This window comes from Engystomops pustulosus, chromosome 10 (genome assembly GCF_040894005.1).
Source record: "Engystomops pustulosus chromosome 10, aEngPut4.maternal, whole genome shotgun sequence".
Taxonomy (NCBI): Eukaryota; Metazoa; Chordata; class Amphibia; order Anura; family Leptodactylidae; genus Engystomops; species Engystomops pustulosus.
The window spans coordinates 58314393-58341757 of NC_092420.1; the positions used below are offsets into that span (position 1 = coordinate 58314393).

At 41.4% G+C, this 27365-nt stretch overlaps 1 protein-coding gene and 1 long non-coding RNA gene across 3 annotated transcripts in view; one reads left to right on the forward strand and one right to left on the reverse strand.

The window, feature by feature from the left end:
- The window catches only part of CDC14A (cell division cycle 14A), a 56957-nt gene extending 48149 nt beyond the window's left edge, over positions 1 to 8808 (reverse strand). For both annotated transcript variants that reach the window (XM_072128464.1, XM_072128463.1), the window contains exons 1-2: positions 8538 to 8808; positions 6551 to 6641 (exon numbers count right to left, since the gene is read on the reverse strand). In XM_072128464.1, the coding sequence (XP_071984565.1) occupies positions 6551 to 6641; positions 8538 to 8580 (134 nt within the window). In that variant the 5' untranslated portion in view covers positions 8581 to 8808. The remainder of the gene's footprint in view (positions 1 to 6550; positions 6642 to 8537) is intronic.
- On the forward strand, positions 7749 to 17762 carry LOC140104780 (uncharacterized). Its single transcript, XR_011850408.1, has 3 exons — positions 7749 to 7820; positions 12722 to 12825; positions 17630 to 17762. It is a non-coding gene; the product is annotated as an uncharacterized lncRNA (long non-coding RNA).
- Positions 17763 to 27365: the final 9603 nt, after the last annotated feature.

A 27365-nucleotide genomic window follows, 5' to 3' on the forward strand; every position in this document is an offset into this window, starting at 1 on the left:
ATTGAATACACTGTCCTATTATATTTACTATCTCTGAAATTAGAGGCATATGCAAGTACAGTACATTATGGTCCTCCAAAAATTTTACAGAAATTCGGAACCAACATTTGATTAGTAATTCCCACAATGGTTTCTTTGCTGCTTGGTTGGGATCCTTATAGTAGGACCCTTTTAAGATCTGCTTCAAGCTGGTTTTTAGGTAAAGTATAATAACACTGACTAAACAATAAGAATTGATGTCCCACTTTAAATGTAGGACTTGGAGGCAATTCAAGTATAAAACTCAAAATCCAGCAATACTGCACATACTGTATGTTGGTATACATTGCACATGCAAAATTGTAAAGCTTTCCCATTTATCACAAGTTTGAGGGTTCTACTATGTAGCTTTAGTAGTGGATAAATACAGCAGAGATAGCATTTTTTGGAAATATATAATTTTCTCTGCAACATATGTGAGTGATGAATGAATACATAACTACCGTAAATAAATCAATAAGAACATGAAATACAAAAAAACCTGCCAGGACTCTTCCTCTTGATGTCAAGCAATAATATAATATGGTTAAGTTTTCCTCTACACCTCTGCTTCTAATGTGTAGGTGTAAACTGATTCATATAAATGTAATTATAAGTAAAGTCAATGCTAAACAAATCAGACAAATCTTACATACTATCCTCTTACCAGGGACCGACATATGTGCAACCTGTGCAGCAGCCAATAGGTGGGGGGATTGCCAATACAAACTCAAAGAGGACCTGTCAGGGCAATATGGAACACTTAACCACTCACAGGTCCTAATGGACAGTCTAGTGTCCCAAATCACCATTTACCAAATCCCTATGTGCCCTTGTAAAAAAAAAAAAAACCTTTATACTCCCCTAGAGATGGGTCTGGTGAAACGCATTGGACCCATCTCTTGTGCTGCCTAGAGCTGTGCACCCCAATTACAGTGTACAAGTACCCTAATTACGGCGCATGTGCAGCGAAGCCGTGGTTTAGTACGCAGACTTCACTACGCAACAAATCGGGGAGCATCGGACCAAGGTAAGTATATACATTTTTTTTCATAAGGACCTGTAAGTGGTTTAGTGTCCAATTAATGACCAGGCATTTTTCCATGTTGCAAAGAGTACAAACTTTTTTTTTCTCTGTAATTTCAAACACTACCTTAGTATTGAATGGAGTCGCAGGACTCAGGACCTTCTGCTCCATCGATATGTTGTAATGGTTTACTTGATCCGTGGGGGTCCCAGAGGTTGGATCCCCCTGTGCACTGTTGAGATTCAAGCTAGGAGATAGGGCCTAAAATATTCCTTTTAATTCCTTAATATTCCTTTCCTTTTATATTTGTACTTGGTTCTGTGGTCTGTGTCCAACATAGTTTATTGTTATATCCAGCAGGGGCCTAACGGCAGGGGATACAGAGGGTAAAGTTGCAACAAAGCCCTGGAGGTTTTGGCCCCAATCAAACAGACTCCTGCTGCAATGAACTATTGAAGTAAGATTGCATTTACATTGTGTTTAGCAAATTAATTATTTGAATGGGTGATCACAGGAACTTTTGAAACTTAATTCAAATGCCACATGTGAACGTGGTCTTAGGTGGCCAATAGTGTGTCTTTTTCCTATACAAAGTGATCAGTACCATAAACAATACATAACAATTGACAGGTCTGGTACAGAATTTGCATTGGGGCAGTTTCTTCATACAAACACTTGCCATATGTCCTATTCAATAACCAGCAAATATTCACAGACATCATGAACGAGCTGTTCATCATAGGTAGCAGTTATATTTCCCAACCAAAAGACTTCTGCGGATCTCCAAAACATGATGGGGCACACTTACTTACCCTGTCCACTGAGTTCACTGAAAGTGCATTGTCCGACGATAATGCACTGTGCCGCAATTCACTAAGATCGTGCGTGTGTATGTGTCGCTTCCACGCTCAGGTCCGATGGAGTTCTTCTTCCTGGTGCATTTAAGTGCATTGTTTGCGACACAATTTGAAAGTCAAATCCTGTGCTCTGTCCGAATCAGTCGGATCGTCCAACAGCCCGCCCCCCGATTTTTGTCTCATGGATGCCAGCGCAGCTGTGCCAAAAAACAATTGCGTGCGACACAAACCCAGCGCAGACACCTGTTATATACCTGTCCAAGCCGTGCAATCCCCGAAAAAAGTGCAAAGTCTGATAAAAGTGAGTAGCACGACCCTTATTAAATGGTCCACAATCTTTTCTTTCACCATTTGCTGCTTTACTTCTAAATCTGGAGGTGGATAAACAATAGAAATATAACAAAAACCTCCGGAAGTTACAATGATGAGGCCCATTACAGAAAAGTAGGTCAATGCTGCATGACAACATGTTCACTAGACCAGAGATTGTCATACTTCCTCTGCACCATTAGACCTAAATCTTTACACTGTTTCCACTGCCAAGTCTTCATCTATTTGCTTTCATCCATGGAAGGAACTGAAATCCCTTTAGTTTGGATCTTACAGCACATTATAAAGGAAGTGTTTCCCTAAAATCAGTTAAGGATTTTCCCTTCAGGCATATGCCTCTCGCTTCATCTCAAAGGGTTAGGACACATTGGGGCACATTTACTTACCCGGTCCTGAGGAGATCCCGAAAGTGCATTGTCTGACTACAATGCACTGTGCCACGATTCAAGAAGATCGTGTGCCCGATATCCTGCATGTGTCGCCTCACCACTCAGGTCCGCCAGAGTTCACCATCTTCCTCCCGATGCATGTAAGTGCATGGCTTGCGACACAATTTTTAAGTTAAATCCCTCGGTGCCCCCCCCCCCGACTTGTGTCTCACGTAAGCCGGCGCCATTGTGACTAAATCTGTTCGCGCGCGACACAATCGCACAACCTACTAAATACCTGTCCAGTGGCGCGATACACGAAAAAACATCGGGAAAACCAACGGAAATGTGGCCAAGAGACCCTTTGGTAAATAAGCCCCATTGTTTTTTTTTCCTGTAGTTTTGGAAGCCAAAACCAGGTGTGAATCATAATAGTAAGAACATACACTCACCGGCCACTTTATTAGGTACACCTGTCCAACTGCTTGTTAACACTTAATTTCTAATCAGCCAATCACATGGCGGCAACTCAGTGCATTTAGGCATGTAGATATGGTCAAGACAATCTCCTGCAGTTCAAAGCGAGCATCAGTATGGGGAAGGAAGGTGATTTGAGTGCCTTCGAACGTGGCATGGTTGTTGGTGCCAGAAGGGCTGGTCTGAGTATTTCAGAAACTGCTGATCTACTGGGATTTTCACGCACAACCATCTCTAGGGTTTACAGAGAATGGTCCGAAAAAGAAAAAACATCCAGTGAGCGGCAGTTCTGTTGGCGGAAATACCTTGTTGATGCCGGAGGTCAGAGGAGAATGGGCAGACTGGTTCGAGCTGATAGAAAGGCAACAGTGACTCAAATCGCCACCCGTTACAACCAAGGTAGGCAGAAGAGCATCTCTGAACGCACAGTACGTCGAACTTTGAGGCAGATGGGCTACAGCAGCAGAAGACCACACCGGGTGCCACTCCTTTCAGCTAAGAACAGGAAACTGAGGCTACAATTTGCACAAGCTCATCGAAATTGGACAGTAGAAGATTGGAAAAACGTTGCCTGGTCTGATGAGTCTCTGTTTCTGCTGCGACATTCGGATGGTAGGATCAGAATTTGGCGTCAACAACATGAAAGCATGGATCCATCCTGCCTTGTATCAACAGTTCAGGCTGGTGGTGGTGGTGTCATGGTGTGGGGAATATTTTCTTGGCACTCTTTGGGCCCCTTGGTACCAACTGAGCATCGTTGCAATGCCACAGCCTACCTGAGTATTGTTGCTGACCATGTCCATCCCTTTATGACCACAATGTACCCAACATCTGATGGCTACTTTCAGCAGGATAATGCGCCATGTCATAAAGCTGGAATCATCTCAGACTGGTTTCTTGAACATGACAATGAGTTCACTGTACTCAAATGGCCTCCACAGTCACCAGATCTCAATCCAATAGAGCATCTTTGGGATGTGGTGGAACAGGAGATTCGCATCATGGATGTGCAGCCGACAAATCTGCGGCAACTGTGTGATGCCATCATGTCAATATGGACCAAAATCTCTGAGGAATGCTTCCAGCACCTTGTTGAATCTATGCCACGAAGAATTGAGGCAGTTCTGAAGGCAAAAGGGGATCCAACCCGTACCTAATAAAGTGGCCGGTGAGTGTACATGTCTATCTACTACTTCTCAATTTTCACTACAATCCTGGGTATGACTTCAAAAATTGCAGAAAACTTTGTGTTAAACCTCCGTTATTGCATCCAGAAAAGTATGAATAAATTGACAACTGGGCGTTACTCCTCCTCTTGATAAAGGAATAACAAAGCAGAGGTACAACACAGGATTCAAAAACAAGATGCTCAAAAAGAAATATAAAGGAAAATAAAGATTTACTAAATAAAAAAGCTGACACACCAACTTTAACTAGACATAAAATTAGGCTACAACTACGGAACTAATGGAGGTACAGTATTCCTACTGATCACTAGTATAGTAGTTGTGAACACCTTTTTTTCTTTTAAATTTAAAGTCTATGGGGGGATATTTATCAGGGCCTCTGCGCTTATTGCTAGCACTTGCAAATATTTTCCCTCAATCTGCCATCTTCACATGGCGCGTGAAGGGGGGCGGCGTGGCCCGGAGAAAATGTGAAAATTTGTGAGAATGTGAGAGAGTCAAGTTCAGTTATCGTGGTCAGTTTTGCAGTATCAATCCTTCACTGCTCACTAAGATTATGGAGTACGGCAAAGTTCGGGTAGATGGCCATTCATTTTTGCACAATACAGCTTCAATCAATCTTTATGTAGAGGATGGAAACAGCCAAGCACTGCACTCAGAACCCCTTTTACAGATGGGGGGGGGGCCCAGAAATAAGACATTTATTACCTATTCTGTTATTTTATTTTAGTCTATATACTATATAGTTTATATACTAAATATTTCAACTAATACTCCTCTGCTTCCGGTCCATGTTTGGTTCCATTGTTAAAGGGTTGTCCACTCTTTTGCGGAATTTGCCCATGTGCCTTTACTGCCTTGTAGACAATCCCCGAATGTTCATCAAGTGATTTAGCAGTTCTGCTACTTACTTTTGCACTGTGTTCAGACCCCCCCATGCTTCTTTCTTTAGATCTCTGAGCTCTGCGAACAGGTGGAGCCTGCAGTAGAAGAATATGAGTCATCCTGCTCCCTCCCCCATCCCCTCTTTCAGTCTGTGTCAGTGAGAATAGATTGAGGCACACTAGATGAAGCTATAAGAAACGCCTAAAGCAGTGAAAGACTGCATCTATGTGTATATGTATAGGACAGCATGCTGAGGACAGGGGAGTGAGGCAAAGACACAGGTACATATATTACCTGAGACATGTCTAATAGAAGAGATTCATTGAAAAGTGGCCAACCCCTTTAATATTTGGTTTAGTCATAAGAAAAAGGCATCGTACTATGCAATGGCAATGTCAAACATTATCAGTGGTCTTTGAGACATGCCTCCACAGTTGAAGGCACAATTTTGTGGGTGGTATTGGAAATAGTCATCACGATTGTTAACCAAAAAAATGTAAGCAGATAAGCTGAGCTCTTATAATAAAGTTACTCGAGTGTATATATATATGTACACTTGAGTATATGCCTAGTTTTTCAGCACAAAAAAATGTGCTGAAAACCCAAACTCAGCTTATACTGGAGTAAAAAAAAATACAGGTTTTACCAGGTTTTTGTGGTAAAATTAGGGGTCTCGGCTTATACTTGGGTCGGCTTATACTCGAGTATATACAGTATTTTGTAATACAAGAGCGAGAAAAGACAGACTTCTGGCTTATCATAGTAACAAAAGGCTAGCCACATGTCACATGCCCATGAGATGCTATCCCACAACACTTTGCAACCTGGAAGGCTGCTTTTACAATGACTAGACAGACTATTAACCCATTCGTTACATAAATGTTCAAGTTCAAAAGCGTAGACAAGATTAAACACTTATCACACAGATAGAAATAACCCCCGTCACCACCATTTTCACCAAAACCATATTTTGAAAAATCTACATTTAGACAACAACTTTCCTGCAACCTATCTATGATTTTATGATGTGTTTGATAAATTGTAGCTCAAGAATAGTTGCAGACAAGTTGAACAAGTTTTTCTGTATGATGTGTAATATACTGGCCTTATTTAGTCCAGTGCCCTGTGCAGATGCCTCTGCTGGGCATTTTCTCCCAATCCCCTCCTATGTGAATGAGACTGGAATCTATAGAGGACATCAGATGACGCAAGGGAGGCTGCAGGGGATCTTGAGCAGATGGGAGATTTAGGAGGGGCTGCCATTCCCTGGCGTACCCAGTGGATACTTATGAAATCATTTGGAATTGAGTGGTGTTAGCCCTCAAGAAAGGAGTTGGACTCCAAAGTAATGACATATTATAATTACAATATATAACAGACCTAGAAAACAGCCATACTTACTTCTCATATACCAGCTCCTCGTCGGTACAGAAGTAGTGTGTATTTATGGTACTTTTTGGTTTGTTCCTCAAGGTTGCAAAGTACAAGCGATCTAGAATGAGAAGAATTGGACATTGCTTAGTGTTAAGCATCTGTCTTGATATTGAGGGTCTGTCGCACACAGATAGGGTCATGTATTGTGGAGGTATTGGTTACAGGAACAACTTAGTAGTATGATCGTAATTCAGCAACCAAAGTGGTCCAAAGGTCATGGATTTAATGCAGAACATAACATCTACTAAAATCTCCTTCACAAATATAGTTGTTGACAGCTACTGCAGAAATGATACAGTAAAGCTCCTTTAATATGGCATCAAGGGCGGATAATCAGATATTCAGGATTAGTTACAGGAAAGTGATTCTGTTCACATTGTCATCCACTATTCTCTGCCTCTCCAGAAATTGGAAACTACCAACACACGTGTAAGATTATCAGAATAAACAAATCTATATTCCAAAAATCTCTTTTCTCATGGAAGACTATTTAGTGACTATATAGGGTGAAACTGGTGTTTATTAAATAATTGTATCACCAAGAAATAACAATTATGGAGCATCTTATTTTATGTTGGGCAGTTTCCTTGTTATTTCTTAGAGCAGATGAAGACGACCGTAAAAATCAGCTGCGCCGTCCAATTTGTGAACTAAATCAGTCCGTTTTTCTGCACTAAATGCCAAACCTATGTTAAAGGACAGCGCAACCAATCCGCTTAAAAGTAGAGCATGTCATAGTTCATGAGTATGCATGAAAACGGATGCAAGAAGGGGACACAAACGTCCATTTATTTCCAATGTTTCTGTGCAGGTAGCCTCATAGATATTTATGAGGAGTGAGCCAAGTGGTGTATTATTATTGTGTTATGTGTATGTATGTGGATGTGATACTTTCATTTCACTTTTTTGGGACAAATAAAGTTTATTATTATTTATTATTTGCAGGGGATTCGGGATTCACACTTGCCTCGGTTCTGCTGAAGATTTTTTAGGGGCAGCTTATAAACACCCTATACTTGCCCGACCCTTTGTACAGTGCGCTTTGTTCACATTTTATAGTCTGTATACCGTAGTTCTACTATTCTAACATCGATTCATGTCCCAACACTTGGTGTGGCCGAGGCTTCTCTTGTGAAACACTTGTGTTTCGTTACTATGGGGACAAAGAATGTATCAGCACAAGGACTCACAATACAGGAAGTGGACCGGAGGGACAATCCACTTTACAAGAAAACAGGTTCTGAAAGTAAACTGAGCGCAATACACACACTAATAACATATATTATATTCAGTTCTGTAATAGAAATAATAAGGGGAGAAATTAGATCATAATATTGGATCACTGTTATTATAAAATAACTCATATTATTAATATTTAACAATCTGTGACCACATCCTTTTCCATTTAGAGTCATTGATGAAACAAATCTTTAATGTAAGGGTACATCTATATGGGATGTATTGTTCATGGTAGAAGTGGAGGGAAAAATCCTGTAATGAAAATCCACACAATTCTCTATATAAATGCTGTAATCGGTGAAATCCTAGGTGAGAATAAGTTACAATAATTGAAAGTCTAGGCCAAGGGTTCATTTATTTTACTGAATTTTCTTTCCTACTGGGAATGAGATTGTCAACTCTTATCCATTTCTGATTTTCTGCCCCAAATCCTGCGCTGGAGAAACTGAAGCGTTTACGCCAAATCTCTGTGTCATACGTATCCTATATCTGTCTATATGAATATATGATGGGAGGTGGGCTCAGGCTGTGACACCTTCAATGTATGGGGCTGAGATTTACAACTCTGATTCATTGTTCTTTGTTGGAGAGAGGGTGGGAGCAGATACTTTTGGGACTGTGTCGCAGGATGTGGAATGGATACTGGATGCAGATGTAACTCCATATAGTGCTGATCGGGCGCATGTATACCGCACTAGTGTGCATTGTCTCTTACCCTTGATAATCTCCGCTGCGCTGATCAGCTCCTGATTCTCCATCCCCGGGTCACAGGGAGAGCGCTGCTCCTTGTTCCCCTGGCATTGCCCCGGATAATCCTCTTGTCCTGCTCCTCTCTCGCATTACTCTCCAGCACTCTCCCTCCTCCCGCCGCGGCCGCCTCAGCACTTCTTCTTCTTCCTCCCTTGCCCCCTGGTGTCAGCCTCTCCCCGGCCCCTGCACTCTGTGTCCGCTCTCTTAAAGTCGCCCGTCTTGGTAACCGCCAGCCAATCCACGTCCGGCCTCCGTTACTAGGGCTTTGTGTCTCTCGGCCAATCAGGGCAGGAGAGGGGGTTTAACTATTGCTTTATCTGAGAGAGCGGCTCAGTGAGTGTGAGGAGGAGCAGCAGCCTCTTCCCTCTGCTCAGGCTGGGAGTCGCCTCGGCTTCTAGTTCACCATTTATACATAATAGTAAATGTTGTGGAGGAGGAGCAGCTACCAGAGGGGGTGGTGGCCCCTGGACTTTGGGGGCCACTCTCCAGCTAGGAAACAGATAGGGTTGTATAGCAGTGACTACAGTCAAGGCCAAAAGTTTTGAGAATGACATAAATATTATATTTTCGAAGGATCTGTTACCCTCTGGTTTGTCAGATGTTTTTATCACATACAGAAATACAAGTGCAATCATATTATGAGTAACAAAAGCTTTTATTGACACTTATAATGAGTTACTGCAGCAAGTCAGTATTTGCAGTGTACTGTTGACCCTTCTTCAGGACCTCTGCAATTCTCCCTGGCAGCTCTCAATCAACTTCTGGGCCAAATCCTGACTGATAGCCGTCCATTCTTGCACAATCATTGCTTGCTTTTTGTCACATTTTGTTGTTTTTTGTTTGTCCACCTGTTTCCTGATGATTGACCACAAGTTCTCAATGGGATTAAGATCTGGGGAGTTTCCAGGCTATGGACCCAAAATCTCTATGTTTTGTTCCCTGAGCCATCTAGCTATCGCCTTTGCTTTATGGCAAGGTGCTCCATCATGCTGGAAAAGGCATTGTTGATCACCAAACTGCTCTTGGATGGTTGGGAGAAGTTGCTCTTGGAGGACATTCTGGTACCATTCTTTATTCATGGATGTGTTTTTAGGAAAGATGGTGAAAGAGCCAATTCCCTTGGCTGAGAAGCCGCCCCACAAATGAATGGTTGCAGGATGCTTTACAGTTGGCATGAGACAAGACTGGTGGTATCGCTCACCTTGTCTTCTCCGATGTTCCAAACAATCGGAGAGGGGATTGATTAGAAAAAATGACTTTACCCCAGTCCTCAGCAGTCCACTCCCTGTACCTTTTGCAGAATATCATTCTGTCCCTGATGTTTTTTCTGGAGAGAAGTGGCTTCTTTGCTGCCCTCCTTGACACCAGGCCTTGCTCCAAGAGTCTCCGCCTCACAGTGCGTGCAGATGCACTCACACCTGCCTGCTGCCATTCCTGAGCAAGCTCTGCACTGCTGGTAGCCCGATCCCAAAGCTGAAACACTTTTAAGAGACGGTCCTGGTGCTTGCTGGTCCTTCTTGGGCGCCCTGGAGCCTTTTTGGCAACAATGGAACCTCTCTCCTTGAATTCCTTGATGATACGATAGATTGGTGACTGAGGTGCAATCTTCTAGCTGCGATACTCTTCCCTGCTAGGCCAGTTTTCTGCAGTGCAATGATGACTACACATGTTTCTTTAGAGATAACCATGGTTAACAGAAGAGAAACAATGATGATAATCCTCACATAAATATATACATAAGAATCAGTGGCACGCCCAAATTGTGAAAAAGTTAAATGGGCATTATTCCCATGCCACCATGTTTCAGCTTCCAACCGAAGGCTATATGTCTGAAAGTGCTGCATCAATGTGAGCTGCTAAAAAGTATTAATTTGCATTGGGAAACTGTGCTTAGAAAGGTCAAGGGAAACTTTTGCACCTGGGACCATGACACTTTTGTTGCATCCGTGTCCATTGTATTTAGTAACTTTAATTTAAAAAATGCATAACAGCTTTTAAATGTGCCCTTCCAAATGTACACAGATAGGTGTAAGATGGAGGTTTATAAACATAAAGGCATTCCTTGATAGGTAATCAATATCAGATCAGAGGTGAGCCGACATCCTGAGCAGGGTGCAGGCCATATACAACGGGCCTGTGGTTTCATTTGTGGGCGTAGGTCATTGGTGGGTGAGCTCCGCTCATATGCCAATGACAATTGGAAAGAACTACACAAACACACTTGGGCATGAATAGGACCTGCTAGATCATTAGGACCCAAGCAGTCAGCGCATGCACCACCCCATAATCCACAGCTGTGTGCATGAGCCCATGAGGATGTGTGCGAGCTGCCGAAACAACGTCCCAATTAATAGAATAGTCACAGTGCTCTATTGGGGGCTGCAACTACTTGAGAGGCTATTGGAGTCATGTCCACGCATCATATGGCATATGGAATCATCAGCTCTGCCACATTCGCTTGACATTTCTGTGTTGGTATATGTTTGTGGCGTGCCCATCCGTCCGTAATAATTGTTATTGTTCTGTCATTGCTACTAATGTGTAAGGTAACCATACAACATTACATAAGTGTTAGTGCTGTTCAATCCACTGCTGACTCTGCTGTACTTCAAAAATTCCTATTACACCCCAGCTAGATAGCAAAAGATAATACTATAGTCGATGTGCCCCTAGAAAACTTACATTTTTCCCCCTTCCATATTCTTTGTGCTATTCATATGTTAGCTTAAAGGGGTTGTCCACTTTCAGCAAATAATTTATATTGTTTGTGTAATGTGCAGCCGCCACAGTAATGAAATGCCTTGGACCACCCCCTCATATACCCCTGAGGAAGTTGCCCTTTGTGGCGACGAAACGCGTGGGAAGCCCAGTGCCTCTGTCCTTGCTTACCTCCCTTGACAGCATGTAGACCTTCATGTGGTAACTTCTCATTTTCCGAACTTCCTTTTTTTCCCTTGATCACTGTCGCGCTTACCCCTGTATCATCACCAGTATCCACCCTTTTACTTTTTTATACTCAAGCATATTTAGCACCTTATATATATTCTGTGTGCAATGATCAGGCTGAGGGTTGTTCTTTGAGGAGGGACAATATCACTACTGAGTGATTGACAGTAGGCAGTCACGGTGTACCTACACCAGGTCACTGGACATTGTTCTGGTATATACATTTTTGTATTTTTAATTGTTTTTAGTATGTCACTGATTGTTTGTTTTTGTACTAAATAAAATTTGATGTTTTTGCAATACCTTTTGAGCCATTTGAATGCACTCTTTTTCTTGTGTTTTGGTTATATTGGACCACCCCCTCGTTATATTAAAAAAAAACTCAGTACTTACCTCCACACTCCCTGCGGCTCTTCTTCTCCCCATAGCTTCACGTGTAACAGAGCAGGCAGAGAGGTGTCCATGTACCCAGCCCCTACACACAATATGAGGCGGCAGTGCCACCACCTATGGCATCATAGAGTGTGTGCGGGCAGAGTGCATGGACGCGCCTCTGTCTGCTCTGTTACACATGAAGCCGCAGGGAATGTCAGAGGGTAAGTGTATGCAAATAAATTGTACACATTATAGATTGTGTGTGTATATATATATTGACATACTGAGCTGTATATTGTTTTGTGTGAAAGATAAAAAAAATTCCTTGTATTTTATTTACTGTAGGATAAACCAAGTGAGGCTTTTTTTACAACCAAAAAAAAGTCAAAATTTTACTGAAAAGCTCGGCTTATATTCAGGTATGTGGCTTGTGCACCTTCATATCCATCACATGACCATGATTTCGATCCACTGAAAGTAAGCCTAGAAGCTTTATATAGCAACACAGCAAGCAGAGATCTAGAAAACCATGAGGAATTATAAAACCATGAGAAAGTATATTGGAAAGTTGTATAAACCATATCAATTATTTGCTGAAAGTGGACATACCCTTTAAAAAGGAGCTCAACCACGCCAAGGATTCACCGAATAACAATAAAAAGACAATAATACAGAGTTTCCCAGCATTCCACTTGAAATATGTAAATGTACCTACTATACACAGAGTCTGCTCATATTTTCAAAAATTGTAAATCCAAACTAGTCCTTGTTTTAATAAAAATAAATAACAAAATAAAATCTCTCTTATCTCTCTGTTATCTATTCCAGTCTATGAATGACCCCTCCTCCACTTAATACTACACATACTACAGGGTTATTTTTGGCCATGCTCTGCCGTCTCCAGCCAAGGTGTTGATTTTCAGATTTCCAGGGTGAGTGAATGGCTAATACTAAATAGGACTGAAATAGTTAAGTCCACAAATTATTCAATACAAGAAAGCTTCCCTGTGGATTATATGATTTATTCATTTAATTTAATACTACGCTGCCCATTTTGGGTTATTTGATCTTTTTAACTTAACTTGGTTATATAAAAAATACACTAAATATACTGAATCAACTAATAGCATTACAATTGTCGTACTAGTTGTGTCTAATACTGAATGCAGTTTTATTTTTTTAAGGTGGCAAGCACTGATGTTGTTTGCATATTATTTTTTCAATTTTTCAGTTAATTTACTGAAGCTGACAATCAATGTACCAGCATACATAAAATACCCCTCTCCCTTCCACCCTTCCTCTGGAAAAGCCATATACATCTAAGCTTTGTTGCATCATTGTTACCTTTAGAAATCACATCATACAGCAAAATCTCCTTGGTACAAAATCCACATTGAGAACTAGAGACCTATAGTTTCAAGGCTAGATGTAAGATGTGCCACTGATCCGAAAGAAGGCAGAGGAGGAATCTAGAAAAGAGCCTCTGGCCACAGTTCATCTCCCCAAGGACAAAAGGCTTTGGTGGTTGATAATTACCCAAACTATTTCTCCATTGAATACTGCCATGGGGGAAGAGTTGAAAGACCCCCATTAAACAAGTCAGCCTTAGATGCCAGCTTGTAACAAGTAGTGTAATGGCTGTAGGATATACACCAGCAGTGATTTCACAGCCATTCCACAAGCACCAGAAATCAGACTAACTTGGCTGGAAACTGATTAATGCATTTAATGCAGCTCAACGTTTGCATTGAAAAAGTTGAATTCTGCATCATAATGCATTTCTTGCTTCCCTCTTTTCAAAAGCCATTACTTATTATTTTTTAATTTACATGGGGTTGCATTCTGTTTAAAAAACTATACTTCCTACTGGCATCATTTAATATTGCATGCCGTGTAATAGGAAGCTGAAAAAAAAGTAGTAAAATTGCCATAAACATAAAATTGCCACTGTTTTCTTGTGGGCTCCGTTTTTACGGATTTCACCATACACCCCGAATGACACCTCCTTCTGGGTTGGCAAAATCACAAAGATATCACATTTATATAAAAGTTTAAAAGTTGGCGCAAATGCTTTAATAAATGTGACCCAATGGGTCAGAATATTTCTATTTGCCCATGACAACCAATCACAGTTCAGCTTTCATTTTACCAGTGCTCATGAATATTTTAAAGCAGAGCTGTGATTGGTTGCCATGGGCAACTAGAAATATTCTGACTTTCAGACAGCTTGATAAATCTGCCCCAATATGTCTACAGGATTATCATAAATCTCATAGACAACACTGGTACAGTGGGAATTTCCCCACTGTGGGACTAATAATAATAAATAATAATAATTCTTTATTTATATGGCGCACACAGATTACACAGCGCTGCACAGAGTTTGCAAAATTGGTTCCTGTCCCCATGGGGCTCATGATCTAAACCAGAGGTCCCCAACCGCCGGTCCGCGGACCAGGACCGGGCCGTTGGAGTTCACCAGCCGGTCCGCGCAGGGGCGGCACCGGCCAGCACTGAGCTCCCGCACCGGACGGGACCATGTTGCAGCCCTCTGTCCGGCACCTTGCTCCGCGACGCCGCCGGCACCTTACAACGGCCCCCAGACCCTGCCGGCACCGAGCTCCCCCCCCCTCCAGGCTCTCGGCTCATTGCTCCCCCTGCCCCCGCTCAAGCTCCAGGCTCCTTTCCCACTCCCTCCGCTAACATCCTCCCTGCTCCCTCCGGTTCCTGGCTCTCCGCTCCCTCCGGTTCCTGGCTCTCCGCTCCCTCCGGTTCCTGGCTCTCCGCTCCCTCCTCAACCTGTCTCTGCAAACGCCCCCCCCCCCTCCAGACTCTCGGCTCCCTGCCCCTGCTCAAGCTCCCCTACCGCTCCCGGCTCTCTGCTCCCTCTGCCACCCCGCTCCCGGTTCTCGGCTCTTGACCTACCCGCTTACGGCTCTCTGCTCCCGGCTCCCCTTCCACTCCCGTCTCAACCCGGCTCCGCTAACGTCCCCCCCCCCCCCTCCAGGCTCTCGGCTCCCAACTCCCCCTGCCAACGCTTAAGCTCCAGGCTCCCTAGCCTCCCGGCTCTCAAGACCTACCCGCTCCCAGCTACCTCACCGCGCCACCACCGCTACAGAGAGGTAAGGTTACTTTATTTTTGCATATATATGTGTAATATGTGTATATATGTGTAATATGTGTATATATGTGTAAATATATGTAATATGTGTGTGTGTGTGTATGTATGTGTGTATATATGTATGTGTATATGTGTATATGCTGTATCTACTGTTTGTTTATGTGTATATATGCTGTATGTATATGCAGCATTTGTGATATTTATCAGGGCTTCTATTTTGTACTACATAGCAGTACTCGGTATGCATTTTATACTACTTGGCGGTACGTTGTATCTATTTTATACTACTTGGTGGCACGCTGTGTGCATTTTATACTACATGGCGGTATTCTGTATGCATTTTATACTACATGGCGGTATTCTGTATGCATTTTATACTACATGGCGGTATTCTGTATGCATTTTATACTACATGGCGGTATTCTGTATGCATTTTATACTACATGGCGGTATTCTGTATGCATTTTATACTACATGGCGGTATTCTGTATGCATTTTATACTACATGGCGGTATGCTGTATGCATTTTATACTACATGGCGGTATGCTGTATGCATTTTATACTACATGGCGGTATTCTGTATGCATTTTATACTAAATGGCGGTATTCTGTATGCATTTTATACTACATGGCGGTATGCTGTATGCATTTTATACTACATGGCGGTATGCTGTATGCATTTTAAACTACATGGCGATACGCTGTATGCATTTTGCATTGCTTTATTTTTACACCAAACCAATATGATGGATCTGGTCCAGACACTCCCTGATATCTTATATTATAAGCTCCACCCCTCCATAACCCCACCCCATATGACCAAAGCCCCGCCCCCACCGGGCCATGGAAAACTGGTCTAGCTTAAAGCCGGTCCCTGGTGCAAAAAAGGTTGGGGACCTCTGATCTAAACAACCTGCCAGTATGTTTTGGATTGTGGGAGGAAACCAGAGGACTCAAAGGAAACCCATGCAAACGGAGAGAACATACAAACTCTTTGCAGATGTTGACCTGGGTGGGACTCGAACCCAGGACTCTAGCGCTGCAAGGCAGAAGTGCTACCCACTCAGCCACCATGCTGCCTTTATAACAATATATTATTATACATAATATTACAATAATAAAGAATAATCTTATCTTATATTACATGCTGTGTAGAAAATTACTATGCTACTGTTGGCACCCTAAGAGTCCCAAAATAGGGAATACCGGGGACAGCTACAAATCTTCTTAGAGTTGGTAATGGTCAATGTTACTCCAATAGGTTACTATCTCTGTGGATTAATATACAAAAACACACCCTATTTGTATGAAAAAATTAACTAACTTTATTTGGTCAAAAAGGTTGACCCTTGTATTTCACTTTTGGCCGTTTGTGCCATTGCCTTTGTTCTTCTACTTGTTATATAACAACTAACTGAATGTAATCTGCAGCATAATGATTATATTTGTATACTTATGACTATTTATCAAAACCTATACTGCTTCATATAAAGTTTTACAATTGTGTGTCATTTTATAAAACTGTTGAACCATAAAAGGTTGAAAATAACAATCCCCTCAAAATTAGACTACACAAAAGAAATAAGGTAGATCCGATGGTAGGTTCCTGCTCTAATTCTTAAACCCGATATTATTTTTCAATAAGACTGCCATTCAGTAATTTCACATAAAAAGGTTATCTTTGTTATTTGAAAATGATCTGCAGAAGTTACTGGGGTATAGAGTAGCCTTGCCTCAGTTGCCTGAGTTGATCCTCCTACCAGCGCATCTTCAGCGCACTTCCTCCCTCAGCTGTACATCCGCTTCCCAAAGCCACTGATATGCCTAGTAAAAAAGAATGAATCTGGCACATGCACATATTGGCGGCTTTGGGAAGAGCCTGCGCAGCTGATGCTGAATATGTGCCAATCGCCAGATCAACTCAGGCAACTGGGGCATGGAGTAACTTTATGAGGTAGATCCTTGATTAGGTAGGATGGTAGGGTAAGAGTGGTAGGGGTTCTCCAGCAACACACAAGTTAACTCCAATCCACAGGATAGAGGCTAACCTGCTGATTGGAGGGTGTCATCAGTGATGGAAACCCCATGGATCAAGAGCACAGGGTTCCGCTGTACTCATGTCGATCCTTGTATGTCGCTGGGGAACCCTTTTTAAAACATGGAAAATGCACCAAGTAATTTTGGTATACAGTATGAACATTATATCTTACTGAAAAGAAAGACAGTTCAAGTGTCATAATAAACAGGAGAGTCCCGTTAATATGATATAAGGATTGTGTATGGATGATTCACAGAACCGGAGATATTCACTATTAAAGTTACAATCAAAAATAGTAAGCTGTACATAAAAAAAATTTTGTACAACAACTTTAAGGGTGGATATCTCTTGTTCTGTGAAGCATCCATATATCATATTAAAGGGTTCATGAGATATATCCATTGTCCACTGTCATGATGTTTATAAATGTCCTGCACAGGGCTTGTTCAAATAGGACACATATAGCCGTATGGCAGCCGTGAATGGGTTTAAGTGTAACTCAGATTTCATAATAATTTTTAACAATTTGTCATCAGAACAATATCCATATTGTGATTCTCACCTTTTTCTTTCCAGAGTTATGACATTTTTCTGTTCTGTCAAAGATCTTCTTTAGAAGCAGTGAAGTGGGTAGAGACTTAACTCTGTGCCCTGAAGATGAATAAATTACAAATTGCCCGTAGTTCCCTTGATGCTTTGTGTTCTCTCATGAAGTAATTTAGCAGCAAATCCAGTGAGAATACAACAAGTAAATCCAAAACATAGGAGTATATAATAAGTAGTATAAACCAGCAGTGAAATAGTTACATAAAGTGTAGTCTGTGTTGTGTGAGCACTAAGGTTCAACAGATTCCCTGCTGTGAAGTGAAGTATGATAACGCTTGAGGTTTAGAGAGAGAAAAGTTATGCAGATGCTACGCATTTGGCATGGGGGGCAGAAAAAGAACAGGGTAGCTCTTCTACCTCTCTTTTCTTTGCAGAAGACTTCTGCACTCACACAGCAAATAGGACATGCTAGCTACACAGAGAACAACATCACATGACCACCCCTCTCTCTAGAGTGGGCATGCACATAAATGTGTATTTTTGATATGTGTTAGCCAATGATTTCACATCTAGCACATATTCCCATATTTTTCTATGGGCTCATACACATGGCAATAGATTTTATGACATTGTCTTCGGCACATGAATGGAACTGACCCACTGATGACACATGGGCTGCAAAAACTCATCCCCTGCACGGCATCTTCCTTCTCTGACCTTTCCCATGGCCTTATTATCTGCCAGGACTACTTTTATTATTGTCCATGGCTGTGTGATAAGTAATGCTAATAAAAGATGATAATCGGCAAAACAGAATTTGTGATGTGTTGAAAGTTGTTGCCTTGCCAGCTCAAGGACTTGCTATTAGGTGTGCACACTAGAATCGTAGCTGGGTATTATACAGATCTGTACGACAATAGTTCAACCTCACTGCACTTTGTTTCTGGATTACGGAGGTCCCTATTCTAAAAGCAAATCTAAATCTTTTTTTCTCATAATAATAAAGATAATAATTCCTTTATTTATATAGCGCACACAGATTCTGCAGCGCTGCACAAATCTTGACAAATCAGTCCTCATACAGCGCCTACACAAAAATAAATTCACACACACACAGATACTGGGAAGAATGCAAATAAGTTTTCCAAGGTGTTAAATGGAAAACAATGCCTCCTTTTGCTACCTTGAAAGGCAGCCCCCTTAACATCAAGTATGACCTACAAGAAGTCTAAAGATATGGTGTGGGATTAAGCCAGACCAGTATAACTATTCCATAAGGAAGAGACTCCCAACTGTAGACAGCACTGTTTCGGCCATCCACACACAGATACAGTATTAGGCTACATTCACACTACAGTATGGGGGACGTATATACGGCCGATATACGTCCCCCATACACTTCTATGGGCTCACGGCCCTGTACGGGAGCGGTACGGTGCAGCACACGTGCGTCACCGTACCGCTCCGTAGCCCGGGGAAAGATAGGACCTGTCCTATCTTTCCCCGTATTACGGCGCCGTGCGCCATTACTCTCTATGGAGAGGGGCGGGGGTGAGCTGCACTCACCTCCTCCTCCTCTCCCCGCGCTGCCGTGTGCCCGCCGTGCTACGGTGCGGCAGTGTGAATTTAGCCTAATACTGCTTTGTGCTACTTCTGAATTGCTTAGATCTCCAATATGCCACCCACAAAACCATACAATGTATGTAAATTAATGATACATCAATTCCTTTGTATGAAACTGACCCATATTAATAAACCTACACATGTGTGTTTATTTATTGATAAATTTAAAGTTGATATTTTATAATAATACTTTATTATCCCAAACAGGAACTTAAAGTGTCACATCCGCAATACACTAATTCAACAGATATAACATATTTAAAACTCACATAAAAAACCACATAAACCATAAAACAGAAAGAGAAATTTCTGTTTGTAAATATAGAAATTCTGTGCTATCAGGTCATCCATAGCTGGTTGGCTCTATAGTAGTTTCAGATAATGGGTCCTATTAACAGTCTGCAAGGTATTGGCATCTGGCAAAACCTCTCAGTCCTAATTTCAAAGTTGAGTGATTCTTGAAGAACACAGCACACATCAATGAGATCTCAACAAGTGACAAGAACAGGAGGTGACATTGTGGGATGGGGGAGGGGCAGAATTCAGGAATCACACTCAAAACTATTACTTACTGAAATCTATAAATAACTACTTATAGGTTACAGCTACAGGACTACAAACTGCAGATTTATCAAAAGTCTAAAAAAGTTTTACAGCCCAAAGTAAAGTCTTAAACAGCACCGGTGTCTGGTTCTGGATAGTTTAAGACTAGTCTATCCTTTTGGCAGGTGCTTATTGTAAAATAAAAAAGGTATTTGCATCTTTAACATGCAGATAAAGCTTATTTAGAGAGCATGGCAGAGAAACTCAACTCTCTCTGACACAAGCAAGGGTAATGTGAAGTATGGATTTTTAAATTTTATTTTACTAAATACCGCATTCTACAAGGCTCTGTTTTAAGAAGCGAGGCCTTAGGAGGATACATAAAAACGAAATATTCTGATAGCCAAAGTCAATTTCATTAGGGAGACAAATTCAATAAATGGTGCTATACATACATTTTTTTGGGGGTACTATATATAAATACAAGGTATGCTATATCAAATTTATTAGGTTTGTGCTGTATGTTTATTAGGAGATTTTGTAAACAGGTGCCACAGATAGATAAGTAGGGTTTACTTATTAAGTCCTTTAGGGAAATGCTTTTTGTAAGTTAGTTAAGGGTAGTTGAAATATTTATTATAATATATAGAGGGACAGAATTATTATATATTAAATAACAATAATCACACTGCAGGATAAACTTATAAACCTCAGAATCATCTGTTGTCTAAAAGCCCTGAAAATCCCAAACTCAAATCCTGACTTTGTTAAAAATAATAAGAATATTGAAAGGGAAGGAAGGAGAGGAGAAGGCAGAAGAAAGGGAGAGGAGCAGAGGGGATGGGGAGGATCCTGTGTGGGATATGAGACACTAGGGGGGGATTTACTAATTCTGTCGCAACCTCGACAGTCGGCATCCGAAATCAGACTACGGAAAGCATAGCCCGATGTATTGAAGTAGTGCACGGCTTTAAGTAATTAATGCGCAGACTGAACTAATCAGTTGGACGCCATAAAAATGATGACACAAATGAGATGTGCGCCCAAATCTTACATGGACTGCGCCTTTTTTTAAAATTTTGATTTCAGACCATTTTGTTCCTGGTCTGTTCTGCACCAAAATTTGCGCCTAAAAATGCCGTCAAGCTCCACATAAATGTGGTGGATGATGTGGAAGATATAAGCCACACTTACTTGAGCCAAAAAAAGATGGACGAGTCGGGATAGTCGGAAACAACTATTCTTTCTGGCAACAACTCATTATAAATGAGCCGAAACAATTATGTGCCAAAAAAAGGTGAGTTCCTGTCACTTTTATGGCGCAAATACGATAATACATGTGCCTTGCAAAGAGTGAGAATAACCCCACCATGACAGTAACAAATTTATTGTGCCTGCAATACAAAATAGAGGTTGATTTTTCCATGACCATGTATCAATTGGATCTGATTGCATTTTATTTTTTACATGCGGAATGGGAGGCACAGCATGGTTAGTTGTGAGGGGCAATTTATTTTATATGTATTTTATTAAACATTTTCTTTAATTAACAAAAAGTTACAAATATAGAACACAGCAATATGATATGCATGTCCATTACCAGGAAAATAAACAGCAAAAGATTGCAGCCTCCTTCCCTGAATTAATGAATTAACATGAATTAACCCCTTATCACCGACAATAGTTTTCCGCTCAATGACCAGACTCGATTTTTCAAATCTGCCCTGTCTCACGATAATTGGTTATAACTTCGAAACGCTTTAACATATCCAGGTGATTTTGAGACTGTTTTCTCCTGACACATTGTACTTCATGTTAGTTGTAAAATTTAAGTCATAAGTTTTGCGTTTCGTTCTGGAAAAAAAGTGAAAATTTAGCAAAAGTTTGTAAAAATTCTTCATTTACCAAGTTTGAAATGTTCTGCTTTCCAGACAGGAAATAGAATTACCCAAAAAGTTTGATAATTAACATTTCTGGAATGTCTTCTTTATGTTGAGATATTTTATGCGTCCTCTCATTTTTCTAGGATGTTATGAGGCGCAGAACTTTAGGTGCCATTTTACAGGGTTTCCCTTCTTAGATATATATCTAAGAAGGGAATACCCTGCAAATGATGGTCAGAAGAAACCTCAGGTTACAATCATTGTTATTGATATATTGTATGAAGTCAGTAACTGCCTCCTGGTGTAGTGCCTCCTGGTGGCCGGCTTCAGTGTACCTACCGGTACTATACCTCTGTATGTACTGAAGAAAAGGGTTCCTGTCTGAAAAGAGAAATTTTTCGTCCCAAGTTGCCACATAGAAATTGGCAAGGATGGGAGAGAATCTAGCACCCATTGGACATCCCATTTTTTGTAGAAAAAAACAGAATAGAGTACAGAATATGTGAAAAAGTGCTGTAAAGATGCTCCTCCCACCCACTGGCACTCGAAGTGCTGTGCCGCAGGTCTGTCCTGGTGCAGAATTGCGCCATAGCGGCTGCACCCCTGCATGGTCCGGCATGTGGGAGAAGTTGTAATTCCTGACCTCAGCGCCGGGAATTGCAACTAAATCACAGCTTGTTTGCCTGTTTTCGTGGGTACAAGCTATGATAAATGTGACCCCAGAACTTTGTTTCTAGGTGCCACAGTTCAGAAGATATAGCTAAAATGCTTCCCTGTCTACTTATGTGCTATCTGCATGGGGTATGTGCAGTTAGAATGTATATAGCCATATGACAGTCGTGATGGGTTTGATTGCATATTTTTCTGGATGAAGAAGCACTGACCAAGGCCTTAGAAGAGTCACAAACATTGAAATGTCTTGTCTGAGTAAACTATCACCTGCATCATAGTGACAGAGAGAAAACATGGCACTGCACCCTCTCACTACATGAGGTAGTCTATACTTCAGAGCACAGGACATTAACCCTTAAACTACTATATGGCTCTTTCAACCGAGGCATTTTCTTGTCTGTTAAGTGGTTAAATCCTTGTATTGCAGCTATCAGGTAGCAAGTGCAAGATACACAGAGCACAAAGCTGGAATGACAAACAGGGAGTGGTTGATAGCTTCCCTGGATACTGTTGAGATGGAGAAGCTTGGGACAAACTATTTGAATGTGGGAGGAAACCACTGAAGCTAATGATGGGACACACAGTAACCTTACAAAAACCAGACTGACTCAGAGATGGGGAGTGGAAGAAGTGTCCTCTGTTGCCAAGACAAATTATTGGCAGCCTTTTTACCAGTGTCTCCCTTCAAAAAAAAAGAAATTCAAAAAGTTGATGTCAAAAACAAAGAAGGTGTAAAACCTTTATATTTTCACATACTGTGAGTAGATGCAAAACCGACGGAGACATGCTCTCTTATGGTCTGTGTTACAAATCAATGATGGGCAATTATTGGGTCTGTGTCAATGAGAGACAACAGACAGATGACATCCATGTGCTGTCCATGGGATTCACAGATATGCTATAAAAAGCATAGGATTTCAGCGTAAATAAAATACATAAAAAATGGATCAACTTCTGACAAAAAACACAGCCATGAATATGTGCTGTGTTCTCCATTTGTGTTTTGGATGTGTGAATAGAGCCAAGAGCCGCAACACCAACCTAGAGGTCACCTTGACCCCAAATTTGTGAGCTCTGATCAAAATGTTTGTGTCAAAAGTGTCACAGTATAGAACCCTGTTTTTGCAGTGTAACCTATTATCTAATTTCACTTATTACTTCCATGAAAGGAATTGTTGCTAAAATTATATTATACTCAAAGATTGTCTTAAACTATTTCCTTAAAGGGGTTATCCAGGCTAAACACCATATTGTGCGCCAGCATGTGATGAAGTCAACATTACTCCAATACCGCCAAAAATATCAGGAGGCTTTGGCTGCCCTGATCTATTCCACAGGGTGGCTACGCTGGCAAACAATTATAAAACAGACCATTCCTTTATAGACTTGCACCATAACTTGCGAACTTTCATGACTGAAAGTTTGCAGGCAGAGGCGTAACTACAGTGGTAGCAGCCATAGCAGCCGCTATGGGGCCCACAGTGTCAGGGGGCACCTTCATCCAACCTGACAATAAAGAATAAAGGATATGCACCATTATATATAAGTGCTGTATGTTTGTATATGGCAGTGTATGAGTGTATAAATGTGTATGTATGAACTGTATGTTTATGTATATAGGTATATAAATGTGTTTATATGTGAGTATAATATGCAAAGCGGGGCCCCATTCAGAAGTCTGCTATGGGGCCCTGTCTATCCTTGTTACGCCCCTGTTTGCAGGTTATGGTGAATGTGCAGGCATGGGGCAGTAAAGCCCTGCATTGGCACACTCCGCTGCAGGCTGCAATTATTTCAGGTCTTGTATACCAGACAACAGTCCTGTTATCAGATTGTTGGGGGTCCACCCTACATATCAAATTATCTCATCAGCAGACGGGCAAACATACAGTGCCCCAACAAATAAATGGGAGCTGATCTGCAGATCATATAACAATATAATCATCTTTCATTTCATTTACCGTCATCAGACAACAAACCAAAAGAAAACATCTTATGGGTGTTGGCGCATTAAGAAATCCCCATAGTGTTTATGAAGAAGAGGCTGGTTACACACAGGGTGTGCACAGGTTCAGTGTGTGGGTGCGATGTCCAAGTCATGCCGATGACATACAGGTGATGGCTTCTACAGAATGTATCATTGACATGTAGAAGAGATCTGATTCATGATATGGCTGGACTTTCACTTATATATGTTATAGCTCATCAACTTTTCCAGCACAAACAAAATATAGATGTATGTGACACATCATAAAAAGGCTTAGCAAATTATTACATTGTCATTTTTATTATGCCTCAGTGACATCATGCTCATCTATATGACAAATAGCTACCATAAACAGACACTTAGGGATACCGTAGTTATACATCTGGAAGAAATGGCCATATTGATTGTATTGGCATTGCCAAACTTTTTTGGAAAAACCATCAAATCAATAATGCATGTGCAAACTTTTCGACTAAAAATAAAAAAGAAAACATTAGGGTTTCCTAATTGGAAGAAAATGCAATAAATTCACCTTCATCCTTGTATCAAGTGAAAGGGTTTTCTGGGATAACAATATAGATAAAGTGTCGGATTGCCTATGACCAGCAGCCCCATATACATATACATTGCAGCCAGTAAACAGAGAATAGAACATGAAGTAGACAGCTCTCTTTTCTGTTTAGTGGCTAAACCAGGTCACTGCAGCATAGCTCCCATTCATGTGAAACAGAATATTGCAGCAACCCTGTCTGACTATTACACGTGGAACAGAGCTGTGGATTTCCTTTTTCAGTGTTTGTTCATCAGCTGCTGAGAATAGATTGTATATTTGGGTGTTAGGTGTTGATTTTTCTCCAGCCTACTTCATATAGGCGGTATGGGCGTGCGTGGGCTCATCGCATATATAAAGATCCACCAACAGTCTTTTAATTAAAAAAAATTCTATACTCACCTTCTGACTTCTTCTCCCCGTCCCTGTGCCTCTGTCTTCTGCTCTTCCGCATACACTATGACGTCATGTGGCTGCAAAACCGCCGTGTCATAGTGATGCGGCACGCGAACCCTTACACTCTGACATCACGCGACACTGCAGCGTTATGGTATATACGCCCGGGCTGGAAGAAGAAGACAGAACCATGGGCAAGGGAACAGAAGCCGGAAGGTGAGTATAGATTTTTTTTTTCTTTCAAGAGGGCCCTGCTGTGGACATTTCATTAAAAGGGGGCATCTGGGGTGGACATTTTATTGAAGGGGGCCATCTTGGAGGGACATTAAGTAAAAGGGGCATATGGGGTTGATATTTAGTTAACGGGGGCATCTACAGAGGACATTTCATTAAAATGGGGCATCTGGGGAGGACATTTTATTAAAAAGGGGGCATCTGGGTGGAAATTTCATTAAAAGGGGACATTTTGGGCGGACATTTCATTAAAATGGGGCACTGGGGTGGCCAATTCATTAAAGGGGCCTTCTGGGGTGGATATTTAGTGTAGATTTTTTTCCCTTTCTAGAGGGCCTGCTGTGGACATTTCATTTAAAGGGGGCATTTAAAGGGGGGGGGGGTACAGTATTTACAGTATGGGATGGGGGGAGTACAGCTGTAGGGAGCACAGAGGCCAGGCCAGCAGTACCATCTCCTACACTTTCTGGAAGATCTGGTCTGTGCGGTGGGCGGGGTGGGGTGGGGGGTTCAGCAGTTAGGGAATGTGCTCTGAATTCCTAAAGAGATGGGTTATAAGAGCAGGTGTGAAGTTCATCATTAAATTACTTTCATGAACAGTATAAAATTAAGAATATAGAGGATATAAAGTAGTACTTAAGTCCTAACATCCGGGCACGTATTGGTTTGGAATTTGGAGGCTGGGCCCCTAGTTGTGTGAACAGCCCAGGCTCATGGGACACTTAATCTGCCACTGCCTACATGATATGATAGCAATGTATTTGGCCCCTTTAACTGTTCCATTGCTTTGAAAAATTGCCTATACAGCTTTGATAACCAGTGTTATATCTGTACAGTACTGATAGCATTACATTATGAAATACGGCACTGTTCTTTAAAAATGGCTATTTTGCATCCCTTTAAACTTCTCCTTTAAGCAGTTCAAAATGCAGTGGAAATGTTCTATAGCGTGGAATTAGGTAAATGTGCAGATTAAAATGACTGAAAAGCTTGACAGTCAACCCTCAAATCCATTTACTTTTAGGCTACATTCCCCCGGGCTGTATACGTCCCCCATAGACGGCAATGGGCATGCGGCACCGTACCGTTCCGTAGCCGGTAGAAAGATAGGACATGTTGTGCGCCATAAATCTCTATAGAGTGGGGCGGGGTGAGCAGCGTGGGCTTAGTGTGGTGACAGGTTTCGCTTTAAGGACAAGCGACTTACAGATGACCCCAAACCAATCTCTCTGCCGACTGTGACCTCTGATGAAGCTCTTTGGATGCTGTACTGTAGTCCCAGGCTGCAACGATCAGCTGTAAGGTGTCTGTAATGAAGCTCCTTGTTCCCATTACAGCACAAAACTTTGAAAATCAAATTGTCAAAAGGGGGGAAAAAAAATTAAAATGAAAAAAAAAAAAAAAGAAGAAAAGAAAAGAATATTTCTGGAGCTACAATTATAAAATATACCTGTTCCAACTTAAATACAAATTCAACTTAGGTTCTTTAGCTTTGTTCTTATCTTGTACATAACCCGGGGACTGCATACTTTTGTACACTTTTTCTACATAAAATAAACTACTCCCAGTTTCACAACATACCCTTGTAGAAATCATGCATTAAAGATTCTGTAACCAGACACGGTAAGCAAGGGAAAACTTAGGACACTGGCATTAGCTTTGTAGTAATCTTTTAATCTCACAGCTAACACAAGCAGGGATCATCAGCCTTCCACAAGCAGCCATGAATCTCGGCTGCCGCCTCATGGAGCTATCCAGTTACAGACAAATTTGTAAAATGTATATACAGAGGAGACCTGTCAATGGTACAAAGGCAACAAAGACTAAACTATCAGGCTGTTTAGCTTGGAAAAAGACATCTGTAGGAGCTTGATCATC